Here is a 16,056-nt window from a genome sequence, read left to right as displayed (position 1 = left end):
GTAAATAGCATGCAAATAATACATCCCTCATTGTACAGCTATACATGGATATACATTCAAGCACAAATATGAAACTCTTATTTGAGGTAATCTTTTAGGTTTACACAAGACTTATAAAACTTGCTAAATTTGTATGTTAGCATCATTTAAAGAAAAAAGAAGCATTTCAAAACTAGGCTGAATCCTATTTATTCAATATAGTATCACCCCAGGTAAGGAAGTATTTACATGAGTCTGCAATGCTAATGAACCACAGATCTCTGATGTCTCATTGACAGCTATACTTTTGCACCAGCAAGTAGCAGCGTGAAGCATGATTTCAAGTGAGTGCTTCAAATGGCAATCTTTTAAGCTATGCCGTGAGCCAAATTGATAAACAGAAATGTATTTATACACTGCAGTCATATTTTGCACATTTAACTGCTGAACCTTAATTTAGTCATAGAATTAAACAGCACAGAAATAGACCCCTAAGTCCAAATCATCCATATCAACCAAATATCCTAAACTGATCTAGTCCCATTTGTCAGCATTTGCTCCATGTCCCTCTAAACCCCTTCTATTCATGTACCCATCCAGTTGCCTTCTAAATGTAATTGTACCAGCCTCCATCACTTCCTCTGGCAGCTCAAACCAAACAAGCACTATCCTCTGCATGAAAATGTTGCCCCTCAGGTCCCTTTTAAATCTTTCCTCTCTCACCTTAAGCCCATGATCTCAATTTTTGGATTCCCCTACCCTGGGAATTTTATTGTCATACTGGATGTAAGTTTGCTAGCTAAGCCAGAAAGTTCATTTTCAGATGTTTCATCACCATACTAGGTAACATCTTCAGTGAGCCTCCGGATGAAGCACTGCTGACAGTTCCTGCTTTCTATTTATATGTTTGAGGTTCTTTGGATTGGTGATATCATTTCCTGTGGTGATGTCATTTCCTGTCATTTTTCTCAGGGGGTGGTAAATGCGGTCCAAGTCAATGTGTTGTTGATAGAGTTCCAATTGGAATGTCATGCTTCTAGGAATTCTCGTGCATGTCTCTGTTTGGTTTGACATAGGATGGATGTGTTGCTCCAGTCGAGGATATCAGTGAGAGAAGGTCATGTCGTTTTGTTGCTAGTTGAAGTTCATGTATCCTGACAGCTAGTTTTCTGCCTGTTTGTCCAATATAGTGTTTGTTACAGTTCTTGCACAGTATTTTGTAAATGATATTAGTTTTGCTTGTTGTCTGTATAGGGTCTTTCAAGTTCATTAGCTGCTGTTTTAGTGTGTTGGTGGGTTTGTGCACACCATGATGCCAAGGGGTCTGAGTAGACTGGCAGTCATTTCCAAGATGTCTTTGATGTAGGGGAGAGTGGCTAGGGTTTCTGGATGCATTTTGTCTGCTTGTTTGGGTTTGTTGCTTAGAAATCGGCAGACTGTGTTCACTGGGTACCCATTCTTTTTGAATACACTGTATAGGTGATTTTCTTCTGCTCTGCGTAGTTCCTCTGCGTTGTAGTGTGTGGTGGCTCATTGAAATAATGTTCTGATGCAGCTTCGTTTGTGGATGTTGGGATGATTGCTTCTGTAGTTCAATATCTGGTCCGTATGTGTCGTTTTCCTGTAGACGCTGGTTTGAAGTTCCCCATTGGCTGTTCACTCTACTGTGATATCGAGAAATGGCAGTTTGTTGTTGTTTTCCTCCTCTTTAGTGAATCTTATGCCAGTTAGGGTATTATTGATGGTCTTGAAGGTTTCCTCTAATTTGCTTCATTTGGTGATGACAAAGGTGTCATCCATGTAGTGGACCCAAAGTTTGGGTTGGATGGTTGGCAAAGCTGTTTGTTCGAGTCTCTGCATTACTATCTCTGCTAAGAACCCTGATATCAGAAATCCCATGGGTGTTCCGTTGGTTTGTCTGTAGGTTTTGTTGTTGAATGTGAAGTGGGTGGTATGGCATAGGTCCACTAGCTTGACGATACGGTCTTTGATAATAAAGTTGGTGGTGTTTGGTGTGTGTATCTTTGGGTCTTCTAATAGTGTAGTCAATGTTTCCTTAGCCAAGTTGATGTTGATTGATATAAACAGGGCTGTTACATCAAAGGAGACCATTATTCCATCCTCTTCTATTTTAGTGTCTTTGATGGTCTTCGGGAATTCTTGGGTGGAGTGAATGGAGTGGCATGAGTCTTCTAACACGTGTGTTAGTCTTTGGTGTAGCTCCTTGGCCAATCTGTAAGTTGATGTTCCAGGTTGCGAGACTGTGGGTCTGAGGGGGGCTCCTGGTTTGTGAATTTTGGGTAATCCATAGAAGCGTGGTGTGTTGGATCCATCTGGTTTCATTTTTTGGAAGTCGATCTTATTTATTTCTCTAGATCGCTGAAGTCTTTTGAGGAGGGCTGTGATTCGGTTCTCTAGTTGTGGGATCGTGTCTATCGCCACTTGTTGGTAAGCATTGGTATCTGCAAGTAGTGCATTTGCTTTTTCAATGTAGTCTCTTTGATTTAAAAACTTCTCAAAACTCACTAATTGTCATACTATCTAGTGAGTGAATAATAAAATGTCAGTAACAGCAGAGGTAATGATAGATGCTGTCTCCAGTTGGGAAACTATCTTACTAATTAAAGTCTAGATAGGGAATTTTGTCACTGTTATTGAATTACCATATAAATGAATTATATTTTTAAAACGTCTGTGATTTTTCGGACATGGGAAAGTGATTTGTTGGAGGCACAATTTCGACGTTCATTAGATCAAGCAATTTCCCCAATCTTTTGGAACGTTCTTCCCCAGAAGGCAATGGAGGCCAAGTCTCTGGATACTTTCAAGAAAGAGATGGATGGAGCTCTTAAAGATAGTGAAATCAAGGGTTATGGGTATAAGGCAAGAACAGGATATTGATTGTGAATGGTGCTGCTGGCTCGAAGGGCCGAATGACTTACTCCTGAACCTATTGTCTACTGTCTATTGTCTAATCATCCTTCCCATTCAAAGAAATATTAAAATGTATTGCTGTTTAAGAGCTACTGATCTGTATTACACTGCCTGCTGAACACTGCAAAAACGTTGTACCTAAAGCAGAACACAGGTAATTCTTGATTCTGTATACCAGTATAATTTGTTAGGAGTATAAATTAATGTACCAGGAAAGAATACAGATGTGAGTGCTATACTATTGCAAAGCCAGCTAGCTGTTTATTGATTTAGTACATTCAACAAATCCTTCAATTTGTTCACCAGTACTTTACTTTGGATTCCTGATTGAGAGAAAAGTATCTCTTCCAACTCTTTTTGTCATTTTCCCTACAAATGCCTCAGGATTTGCAATTTCCTTTTTACAACTTTATCACTTTCACAATTCAAATCCCAGCCTTACAGTTGTGGGCAGTAAGCAATATGGTAATTGGCGCTTCTCCAGAAAAAAACAGGAATAGAATGACAAGAGAAAAGACTGTAGGCTGTTCATGCACATGTCCAAGTAGCAGATTGTATGAAAGCATTGGCAGCAGCTGTGGGCTATTTTCAAACTTAAGTAGTAAGGATGTCTAAAAGATACACAAAAGAAATGCTTGAAAGATAGAAATTATGTTATTGGTCCACATCTAATGTTAATGTTGACTACACAAAATTGGTGTTGGTCTAAGATGTAGCTAATATGGTTAAATTTTAAGTGAAATAATGGGCAATGTTGGCAAGCTACCTCTCCCCCTCTGTTTTCTGGTCTCTCTGTCTCTGCTTTTCCAGGGATGGATCATAAGTAGCCAGTGTTATCTCTGATCCCTGCTGGACAAGTTCTGCAAAAATATTGCACAGACAAAATTAGATTCAGTCAAATTCTGCCTATTATTGCTGTGCATTACATTCCCCACATTCCCTTAATTTTTTTTACAGGTTATATATGAACTATTAGACAGTACTCTGTTGCTAGAAAAGAGAGAGAATACGGATGAAGGGAATATTCCCTAACTGACAGGATGCGTGAATGGCTGTTTCCTTTGTAACTGAAAGGAGTCCTTAGCTTTTCAGCTTGTATATTAAATGATTGGGATGAAAGAATAGAAAATATTTTCAAATCTTCAGATGACATTGAGTTAGACAAGTTCTTAATTAACGAAGGAGTCAAAGGTCAGGGGGACGAAAGGTAAACAGAGTGAGGTCAAAATCAGATCAGCCATGACTTTAATGTGTGGCAGAGCAAGTTCAATCGGCTGGATTCTCTACTTCTAGCTCGAATGTATAAAGGGATAAGAATAGACTCAATGACTAGGTAAATCTACGGCAGATGGAGTTCAGCATGAGGAAATGTTAAGTAAATCAATTTGAATCTGGCAAAGATGATTCAGATAGCTTTCTTCATGGGGTAGATTAGGAACTGCAGAGGAGCAAAACATTTAGATATCATAATACATAAATCACTAAAACAAAATGCCCAGGTTTAAAATATAAACACAAAGGAGAGTTGACCTTTATTTCAAAGGGGATTGGAATTCAAAAGTGGTGAAATTCTGTTGAAGTTGTCTATAGACTTCGTCAGACCTTATCTGAGTACTGCATTCAGTTTTGAACATCAAAAAATATATGTAGTGGGGAGGTGTGGTGTGTGCATGTCTATGGGGGTGGGGGTGCTATTTTGATGAATGTTAAAAACATCCAGTCAGATAACGAGTCTTGTTGTTTTCTGATTGGCATTGGAAGACAGTGCATTACAGGCCAGATGTGTGGCTGAGAAATGGCTGGAGTGTGAAGGCAGGTGTTGTGGTGAAACCTGCAGGAATAGATTTAATCACAGTTGGCAATCCTGAACCAGGATGCTGTCAGGGTTATAGGACAAATTAAGGGCAGGTTGTATTTACTAGCTTGGTATTCCCTCAAGATTAGGATCTTGTGTTTGTCTAATTGAAGTCTACAAGGGGATACAAATTGAGTAAGGTAATTTCCTTTGCTAGGAAATCTAATAAAATGACATAATTTAAAATTTATGCCCAGTCATTTATGAGTGAAATTAGAAAGCAGTTTTACCAGATGCAAAGTAGTGGAATCTTAAGATCTCTCTCTTCAAAAGATACAAATGCTGGGCAACAAATACAGCTTTTAAGACTGAGGTTTTTGGATCACCTACCACTCCCACACAGTGAATACAGATTGCAGATCCAGCAATTTCTTTATAGGAGAGGAAAGTGTTCTTTTCAAATTTCTTTTGCCAGCTAGGTTTGACCTTAGCCTGGATCCCAGAATACATCCCATTCCCACCCTCCAGGAGGTTGGTGTGCCTCATGCCATTCAATATGTCAACCTGCAAATGTGTGCCAGTTTCCAGTGACACCAGAAAGTGGAAACTCCAGTATACGATTTCATCTTTCTCAACCTGGTCTCCCTTAATCAGTCACCCTGTTTTGGGACAGGTGAATGCACTGTCTCCAAGCAAGGTCACAGGAAACTTCAATGTGGTTGGGACCTGTTGCTTTCCTGGTCCCAGTCTTCTTTTTCCAGACTCCTGATGACATACAGCCACTATCTGCCTGAACAGTTGAACAATTTCAATACTATTGTATGTTCATGTGCGACCTCACAGAAATTCAGACATTTGGAATTTGAAATTTTACTCAAGTTCCATTAATTAAAACTGGTATATGCCATTTAAAAGGATTAGTTTTTCTTGATCATCAACACTTTTATTGACTCAAGTACTTTTTATTTTGTTAGTATTTTGACTTACTAGTGTAGTTGCATGGTGGATCTCCATCAGCAATATTGTCAGGAGGCTTCCCAGAATTCAATGCAGTGACCAAGGACTGTGGATTGGATGTCCACAACAATCTGGTACCTGTGGTTTCCTGGTAAAATGTGTCCATCTTAACCCAGCCCATGGCCATTGGTCCAAAGTCTAAAGAATATAATTTTTAATGTGAATATCTTAATGTGTGAAAAAGACAGATATCCAAGAAAGGAAATCTCAAAATAAAAATCAGATTGGTCTTTACATCAGCACAATTCAATGTGATACTTCAAACTGAATTAGGAAAGAAGTCAAAAAACGTCACTGCACCATTTGAAGCACACATGATGTATTTTTTAAAATCAGGCTGAGTTAATGAACATGAACTTCTATAATTCAACAAATGCAAAAAAAAATGAAATCTTTGTCAAGCAAAAATCATTTAAAGCTTAAAAAGGTGATTCTATATTACGTATCTTTCTGTATTTTACTCCTACCTTAAATGTTCTGACAGTATATTAAAGGTACTCACCTCAAAGCATCACACTTGTGGGTTTAATTTCCCAAAACAGATTGTTGGGAATTATACCAATAAAGAAAGAAGAATTTGCATTTTTGTTGTATCTTTGACAACCTCAAAATACCCCAAAGCACTTAATAGTCAAGGGTGCATTTTTGAAGTGTAGTCACTGCCGTAATGGAGGCACATTGGAAAGCAGTACAGTACCAGACTATAGAGGTCATGCTAAAGTTTTAGACTGCAGTAGGCAAATATGCCTGGAATATTATGCTGGGTCCCATTTATTATGATCTTTGGGATGTTTGGGTTATAAACCTACTATCGTTGAAATTCATCAACCACATTACCCATTTGCATGATAGGGAAAATATCTTTATAGCTTGACAACAGCATCATGTTACTGGCAAAACTACTCATGTTGCTACTGCAAAGTAGCAGTGAAAAAGAGTTCAAACATCTGAGTTACCTTATCTTTCAGTCTGAGATACTTAGCACATTTCAGAACCAAAGTGGCAGTCTTACGCACATTCATGAGTTTTGTTCTTGCTCCTATTTATTATGGTCATAGACTTTATTCCCCATACAAAATGTAAATAGTTACTTGTTCATTCTTGATTATGATGGTTTTATTTTATGAAGAAAGGTTGAGAGAGAGGTGCAAGCAGACAACTCATAGCCACTAGAGTAAACAGTTTTTGAGGCCTTGGGATTTAAAAATAAAGGTTGGAACAATAGAAGCAGCCTGAATAGATAGCTCCCACAGAGCCAGGATTTTTAGTTTTAGTTTATCGGTAGCAGTTGTTGCTAGAGTCTTGAAGCTGGGTTTGGAAGCTACAATACCTCTCTTCCTGTTGCACTCTCTCTCTCTCTGAGTTTTTTCATGATGATTTTCCTCTTGGACTGGAGAATTGCCTATGAAACAATCTGTTTTACTGAATTTTGCCTTTTGCCAAGAGTGTGTTTATGCAATGTTACTGTGTCGGAACAGTTAATTAGTAGTAGTTAACCTATGTATTATTTTTTAAGCATTTTTATAGAGGTACAATTAAGCCAATTACGTAAGTTAGCTTGCTGAGCTTGAAGGTTTGCTTTCAGACGTTTCGTCACCATAATCGGTAATGTCATCAGTGAGAGTCTCTGGTGAAGCGCTGGTGATATGTCCCGCCTCTTTAATTATAGGTCTTGGTTTCTTAAGGTGGTGATGTCATTTTGCATTCTTTTTTTCAAGGGAAGGTCAACAGAGTCTAAATCGATGTGTTTATTGATGGAGTTCTGGTTAGAATGCCATGCCTCTAAGAATTCTCGTGCATGTCTTTGTTTCGCCTGTCCTAGGATGTGTGTATGTGTCTTGTCCAGTCAAAGTGGTTTCCTTCTTTGTCTGTATATATAGAAATTAGTGATAGTCGGTCGTGTCTTTTGGTGGCCAGTCGGTGCTCATGCATCCTGGTGACAAGTTTCCTGCTAGTTTGTCCGATGTAGTGTTTTTTTACAGTTCTTGCATTGTATTTTGTAAATGATGTTAGCTTTGCTGGTGATATCTATTGAATCCTTTAGGTTCATTAGTCGCTGTTTAAGTGTGTTGGTAGGTTTGTGGGCTACCATGATGCCAAGGGGTCTGAGTAGTCTGGAAATCATTTCTGATATGTCTTTGATGTAAGGTAATGTAGCTATAGTTTTTGGTTGCATTGTGTTGGCTTGTTTGGGTTTGTCTCTGAGGAATCAGCAGATTATTTTATTTTTATTCTGTCAGGATTTTAATGGTAGTGTAAAAATAAAGTATGTTTTTGCTTCATGCCGAGTAATTTCACGAATTGAATTGCATCTGGAATGCAACACCCTTACATTTACCTTTAAAATAAGAAAAAGTTACAGTCTAGACTACTTTCTGAATATATTTTAAGGGGATTTGATCTGATCCATAACAAATGATCTGATGAAAATGAAACAAATAATCCGTACTTCATGATCATTGTACCCTCCATTTGTCCAAATCTCATATTACATAGGAAACACAGTGTGATAGTCAATGGATATTTTTAGAGGAAGACTTGTAGTGAAGTTCTCCAGGGGTCAGTATTGGGAACTTTGCCTTTCCTGATATATACATTAATGGATGCAGGAGACAATTTCAAAGGTTGCAGCATTGTAAAATGAGAGGAGGACAGCACAGAACTCCAATGGATATAGACAAATTGGTGGAGTGAGAAGGTAGGTAATCAATGATGTTCAATGCAGAAGTATGAGGACATGAAGAGACAAATAAAGTAGTGGGTAAAAAAAACAAGAGCAATGAACGTGGAAGTATATGTGCATACATTTCTGGAAGTGTCAGGACAGCTTGAGAGAGCAGTTAATAAAGTATTCAGTATCCTGGGCTTTATAAGATGGAGGAATACAGTCCAAGAACAAGGATTCTGAACTTATGTTGTTTGACCTCAGCTGGGGTGTTGTGTACATTTCTGGGTGCCACAGTATAAGAAGGATGTGAACGCACTGTATAGAATGCAGAAGGAATTTACTAAAATAGTTCCAGGAATAAGAAACTCCAATTAGGGAGGATAGATTAGAGAGCTTGGGACTGTTCTCCTTGGAAAGAAGAAAGCTAAGAGATTTGATAGTAGTTTTCAAAATCACAAGAAATCTGGACAGAGTACACAGGAAGAAACTATTCAGGCTTGTAAAAGGACAGAGCAAAGATGCCAAAGATTTAAAGTGATTTGCAAACTAAGTACTGTGATGTGAGAGAAAACTTTTTCACAACAAGTGATTCAGGTCTGGAGTGCATTATCTGGAAGCGTGGTGGAGACAGAGTCAATTGAAGCTACCAGGAGGACATTAGATGATTATTTGAATAGAAACAGTGTGCAAGTGTTTGGGGAAAAAACAAATGAGTGGCATTAAGTTATATTGCTTGTGGAGAGTCAGTATAGACTTGATGGGCTACACTGGGGGACCCATGTTCAATTTCCAGTACGGGCGACTGTCTGTGTGGAGTTTGCACATTCTCCCCATGTCTGCGTGAGTTTCCTCCAGGTGCTCCAGGAGGATTGTTTCTCCCACAATCCAAAGATGTGCAGGTTAGGTAAATTGGTCATGCTAAATTGCCCATAGTGTTCAGGAATGTGTAAGTTTGGTGCATTCGTCAGGAATAAATGTAGAGTAATAGGGTAGGGGAATGGGTCTAGATGGGTTACTCTTCAGAGGATCGGTGTGGACTTGTTGGGCCAAAAGGCCTGTTTCCACACTGTAGGAATTCTATGATAATTCTGTGATTCTGCCGCAGTGCAGTCATGTAGCATAGAGGAAACATTGGTCATCGACTTAAAACATTTGATTTTGTTCTTCTCTCCAGAGGACCTATTTAGTATAACAGAATTTTCTGTTCATATTTCATATTTCTAGCATCCTCAGTACTTTGCTCTCATATATAATTATAGTCAAATACAAAGTCACCGTAGTCCCAGTAAACCATTGGGCACTCTCTCATTAGAAAGAGAGACAGAGGGAGAGAGAGAGAGAGAGAGACAACTGATGGTGGTTTAACCTGTCAGCCCCATGCCTCAAGTGAGAACTAAGGTTGAAAAGATAAGGCCTTCGTTATAACCTCAGTCAATCAGGAATTGAACCCCCAGGCTGTTGGTGTCACTCTGCAATGCAAACTAGCTGTCCAGTCAACTGAGCTATAAATATAAATGTAAAAGAAATATCAATATAAACATAAAAAAGTTTGGATAATCCACCAAGAGACAAATAGTTACGTCAATATATTAGCAGATCATCAATGGTGTTGTTCACTGCAAGATCAGATAGAGTTATACAGCATGGAATGAGACCATACTGACCATGTTGACAAATTAAACAAGTCCCACTTGCCAGTGTTTGGCCCATATCCCTCCAAACATTTGCTATCATGTACGTAACCAAATGTCTTTTAAATGTTCTAAGTGTATCTGCATCCACCACTTCCTCTGGCAGTTCATTCCACATACTAACCACGCCGTGTAAAAAGGTTGCCACTCATGTCCTTTTTAAAAACTTTCTCCTCTCTCTTTAAAATTATGCCCCCTAGTTTTGAACTAGATCAATGAAGTAATCTTTGTGTTGACCTCAGGAAATGGGAGATGTTTTAAATGAACACTTCGCGTCAGTTTTTACTATGGAGAAACAAATGGAGACTAGAGAATGCAGGGAAATAAATATTATGGTTTGAAAACAGTTCACATTATAGAAGAGGAAGTAATGAAGGTCTTAGAAAACAAAAGATGGATAAATCTCCAGGACTTGATCAAGTGAATCCCAGGACATTGTGGGAGGTTAGGGAGGAAATTGTGGGGGCCCTAGCAAAAATAGTTGGATCACCTAAAAACACAGGTAAGGTGCCAGAGGACTGGAGGGTGGCTAATGTTGTGCCTCTGTTTAAGAAAGGCTGTGAGGAGAAGCCTGGGAACTATAGATCTGCGAGTCTGATATTGGTGGTGGGTAAGTTGTGAGAGGTGTTTTTGAAAGATAGAATTTACATGCATTTGGAGAGGCAAGGTATGATTAGGGACAGTCAGCATGGTTTTCTGTGAAATAAGTTGTGACTCACAAACTTGATTGAGTTTTTTGAGGAAGTAACCAAGAAGATTGATGAAGGCAGAGCAGTAGAAGTTGTTTACTTAGACTTTAATAAAGCCTTTGATAAGGTTCCACATAGTAGATGAATTAGTAAAGTTCGATAACATGGAATTCATGGTGACCTTGCCAATTGGATTCAAAATTGGCTTTATGGTAGGAGACAGAGGGCGGTGATGGAGTATTTTATTTTTGTGACTAGCGGTGTTCCACAGCGATCAATACTGGGTCTACTTTTGTTTGGCATTTATATAAATTATTTGGGTGAGAATATAGGGGCCATGGTTAGTCAATTTGCAGATTACACCAAAATTAGTGGTATAATGAACAGTGAAGAAGGGTATCTAAGATTCTAAGATTACAAAGAGATCTTGATCGATTAGGTCAATAGGCTAAGAGTGACAGATGGAGTTTAATTCGGAAAAATGCAAGGTATTACACTTTGGTAAAACAAAAATGGGCAGGACTTATACAATTAATGGTAGGGCCCTGAGTAGTGTTGTAAATCAGAAAGGTACACAATTCTTTGAAGTTTGTGTCACAGGTAGATTGAGTGGTTAAGAAGGCATCTAGCACACCTGCCTTCATTGTTCAGATCACTGAGTATAGGAGTTGGGATGTCATGTTGAGGTTGTACAGGATGTTCTTGAGGCCTCTTCTGGAGTACTGTGTACAGTCTGGTCACCTTGTTAGAGGAATGGTATTATTAAAATGGAGAGGGTTCGGAAAAAATTTATCAGGCTGCTGCTGGGAATAGAGGGTTTGAGTTATAAAGATAGGGTGGATAGCCTGGGACCTTTCTCAGTGCAGCATAGGAGGTTGAGAGGTGGCCTCATACAGAGGAACCTCGATTATCCGAATATCAATTATCCGAATATCAGATTATCCAAAGGGGATCTCAGGGTCCTGATAGAAACATTACATAAAAGAGCTGTTTCGAGTCTGATCGCATCTTTCGTTTATCGGTACAATGATTAAGAACGAACCCAGCTCACTGAAATGCTGCCAAGAACAGTCCTGGACAGTCCAGGCACCCTCTCTCTCTCCCCCCACACTTTCCCTGGAATTCTGCACAGGTGAGTATCCTAAACCCCCCCTTCCCCAGATAATCTCTCCAACATTGTCCTGTACAGGACAAAGGTAGAACCTGTCAAAAGGTTGTGTGTATGCGTGTGCGTGTTTGTGTGCGCGCGCTCTATTTGGAGACTAACCCCACTAAGGCAGCAGCAGTCCAGTAGGTGTCCAGTCCAGCTGGATGGTATCGGATGGGGGGGGGGGGGGGTGCGGGGGCACGAATGGGGATCAGATGGTGGGTGGGGATGGACGGGGTGTGCAGGGTTGGGGGAGTGGGATTGGGGCTGCAGGGTTGGGGGTGGGTGGGGTGCGGACAGGGGGCGGTGTTGGACAGCGTTGCGGGTGGGCGGACGGAAGCAGATGGGGTTTGGGGCGGATAGGGGCTGGGAGCGGACAGGGTGGAAGCAGACAGGTTTGGGGCGGGCAGGGGGCAGTGTGGGAGTAGATGGGGTGGGCGGGTTTCGCGCGCAGTGTGCTTTTGTCTCGTCTCCAGAACGGGGAGCGGACTTCACAGAAAACATCGAGCCTCAGAGGAAATCAATTAACCGAATAATCAATTATCTGAACGAAATAGTGCCCACCCATCTGATTTGGATAATCAAGGTTCTTCTGTGTAGGTTTACAAAATCACAAGGGGCTAAGACAGGGTGAATACCATAGGTCTCTTCCCTAAGGTGGGGTAGTTCAAAACTAGGGGCATACTTTTAAGATGTGAGGAGAAAGGACATAAGGGGCAACATTTTCTTACACAGAGTGCGGTTAGTGTGCAGAATGAACTGCCAGAGGAAGTGTTACAATGGGTACAGTTACAACGTTTAAAAGACATTTGGATAAGTACATGAATAGGAAACGTCTAGAGCGATATGGGCCAAACGCAGGCAGGGTGGACTAGTTTAGTTTGGGAACATGGTCAGCATGTACTAGTTGCACCAAAAGGTTGTTCCATTTTGTGTTACTCTATGACTCCATACCTCCTCGACCCTTCGGAAATACTTGTGATATTAAAGAGTTAACTTGTTCTGCTAACCTGCAGGAAATTGGATGTCCTGAAGCTAGGGTGAGATGCCTCTGACTTCCAGATAAATTGTAAGAAATCACCTTATCATCTCCTATTTTCCAGAACCATTTACATGGCCATTTCCTTGCCATTCATAGCTATTTACATTTTCATCCCCTATTCAGAAATCAATAAGAATATTACAGTTGGAATTCTAACTATGCCCTGTAGTTAAAGAAAACACAATTCACCTCAGATCTGGTCATTAGGGGATGATTTGCATTACATTGTTTCCAGATGTTAGGTGGTCACTGCATTGTACCTTGAATGGCATGTGACTATGGGGGAGTGGGTGGGTCTCGTCTTGTGGGCATTACTAACTGTGATGTAAAGAGTTTGTATAAAGGAAGGACTATTTCCTGTGTTCAGAGAGAGCTTTTGCCACAACCCCATAAGCCCTGCGAAGTATGTGTTAAAGGTTCCTCCAGAAAGCTTGTACTGTTGTTGTGGTTCTGTTCACCGAGCTGGGAATTTGTCTTGCAAACGTTTCGTCCCCTGTCTAGGTGACATCTTCAGTGCTTGGGAGCCTCATGTGATGCAGTTCTGTGATGTTTCCTCCGGCATTTATAGTGGCCTGTCTCTGCCGCTTCCGGTTGTTAGTTCCAGCTGTCCGCTGTAGTGGCCGGTATATTGGGTCCAGGTCGATGTGTGTGTTGATAGAGTCTTTGGATGGGTGCCATGCCTCTAGGAATTCCCTGGCTGTTCTCTGTTTGGCTTGCTCTATAATAGTAGTGTTGTCCCAGTCGAATTCATGTTGCTTGTCATCTGCGTGTGTGGCTACCAAGGATAGCTGGTCGTGTCGTTTCGTGGCTAGTTGGTGTTCATGGATACGGATCATTAGCTGTCTTCCTGTTTGTCCTATGTAGTGTTTTGTGCAGTCCTTGCATGGGATTTTGTATACTACGTTGGTTTTGCTCATGTTGGGTATCGGGTCCTTCGTTCTGGTGAGTTGTTGTCTGAGTGTGGCTGTTGGTTTGTGTGCTGTTATTAGTCCTAGTGGTCGCAGTAGTCTGGCTGTCAGTTCGGAAATGTATGGTATGGTATGGTATGGTATGGTGATTCACCTCGATCGACAAAACTCTAGCCAGAGAAACAATAGCCAACCTGCTGGACAGACATAATAGACAACAAGACGTTGAACCTATGAGCAAAGACGGCATACTTAAACTACTGGACTTGTGCCTCACAACACACTTCACATTGAACAACCAGATATACGAACAAACCAACGGAACACCCATGGGCTCACCCATCTCTGGACTCATAGCAGAAGCAGTAATGCAAAAGTTAGAACAAACAGTCTTACCGCAAATTCAACCCAAACCCTGGGTCAGATATGTTGATGACACCTTTGTAACAATTAAAAACACAGAAATAGAGAACACACACCATATCATCAACGCCACACTCACAGGAATCCGATTCACTAGAGAGGAAGAAAAGGACAACCAACTCCCATTCCTAGACGTGATGGTACAGAGAACACCGAACGGAGAATTCACCACAAAGGTTTACAGGAAAGCCACACACACAGACCAAGTCCTAAACTATGAAAGCAACCACCCCAACACACACAAACGAAGTTGCATCAAGACACTATTCAAAAGGGCCACAACACACTGCAGCACACCAGAACTGCAAAAAGAGGAAGAGGAACACCTATACAAGGTATTCGCCAAAAACTGATCCCCTTGCAATTTCATCAACAGATGCCTAAGAGAAAGACAACGGAACGAGGACATGCCGCAACCCAAAGGACTAACCACACTACCATACATCAAGAGCATTTCCGAACTGACAGCCAGACTACTGCGACCACTAGGACTCATAACAGCACACAAACCAACAGCCACTCTCAGACAACAACTCACCAGAACGAAGGACCCGATACCCAACATGAGCAAAACCAATGTAGTGTACAAAATCCCATGCAAGGACTGCAGAAAACACTACATAGGACAAACAGGAAGACAGTTAACGATCCGTATACACGAACACCAACTAGCCACGAAACAACACGACCAGCTATCATTGGTAGCCACACACGCAGATGACAAGCAACATGAATTCGACTGGGACAACACTACCATTATAGGGCAAGCCAAACAGAGAACAGCCAGGGAATTCCTAGAGGCATGGCACTCATCCACAGACTCTATCAAGAAACACATCAACCTGGACCCAACATACCGGCCACTACAGCAGACAGCTGGAACTGACAACCAGAAGCGGCAGACACAGGCCACTATAAATGCTGGAGGAAACATCACAGAACCGCTTCACAGGAGGCTCCCAAGCACTGAGGATGTCACCTAGACAGGGGACGAAACGTTTGCAAGACAAATTCCCAGCTCGGCGAACAGAACCACAACAACGAGCACCCGAGCTACAAATCTTCTCCCAAACTTTGAAGCTTGTACTGTACTGTGTTTAATAAATTTGGTTGTGGTTGTTCACAGAGGTTGGTATGTTACAGTTGCATCAAGTGCATAAGAATCTCAGGAAAAAGAACTTAACATACTGAGGTGTCAGACCACAGAGTTTGCTGGACTGCAGAGTGCCAGATTAGGGAAGTACAACCTGGATTAGACTGAGCTCTGTTTAAATTACTCTGTGTCATTAAAGGCCCAATGCTGCAAGTAAACATGTTGAGGTCAAACAAAGTTCAGTTGCAATTTGGTGAGGTGAGGAAAGTCTTAAGTTTCTAAGATAGACACAAATCAAATGCAGAAAAGTGTGAAGCAATTACTTTAAAACTTTTAGAAGGATCACCACACTGTATTTTTGTTTTTAATCGTATCGCTTCATGTAAGTACCTTTCACATTAGGAGAATACAGCAGTCTGATAATCAGAAATGGCTGGTCCTCAGTTGGATCCGTGACTTTGAATTTGGATGTATCCAGTAGCTCAAACTCAAATTTTTCTGATACAGAAAACATGAAAAAAAAATTATTTTTAATTTTAACTGTGAAATGAGAAAATAAATTGTTGTAATATTAATTATCTTTAAAATTCATAACTTTAATCGCGATTCAATGTTTAAAGTATTAACTTGTGTTTATATAGTGGCTTTATGTCTATCCAGGAAAAATAAA

General features: G+C 40.6%; 1 protein-coding gene across 1 annotated transcript in view; it reads right to left on the bottom strand.

Annotated features, from left to right (window-relative positions):
- LOC140491600 (uncharacterized) overlaps window positions 1–16,056 on the bottom strand; it is a 161,154-nt gene that overhangs the window by 49,258 nt on the left and 95,840 nt on the right. The window contains exons 18-20 of the mRNA XM_072590028.1: window positions 15,777–15,884; window positions 5,696–5,863; window positions 3,680–3,773 (exon numbers count right to left, since the gene is read on the bottom strand). Coding sequence (XP_072446129.1) covers window positions 3,680–3,773; window positions 5,696–5,863; window positions 15,777–15,884 — 370 coding nt within the window. The remainder of the gene's footprint in view (window positions 1–3,679; window positions 3,774–5,695; window positions 5,864–15,776; window positions 15,885–16,056) is intronic.

Source organism: Chiloscyllium punctatum, chromosome 19, assembly GCF_047496795.1.
Source record: "Chiloscyllium punctatum isolate Juve2018m chromosome 19, sChiPun1.3, whole genome shotgun sequence".
Taxonomy (NCBI): domain Eukaryota; kingdom Metazoa; phylum Chordata; class Chondrichthyes; order Orectolobiformes; family Hemiscylliidae; genus Chiloscyllium; species Chiloscyllium punctatum.
Note: the sequence above shows the minus strand (reverse complement) of the source record. Positions and strands in the feature narration are given on the sequence as shown.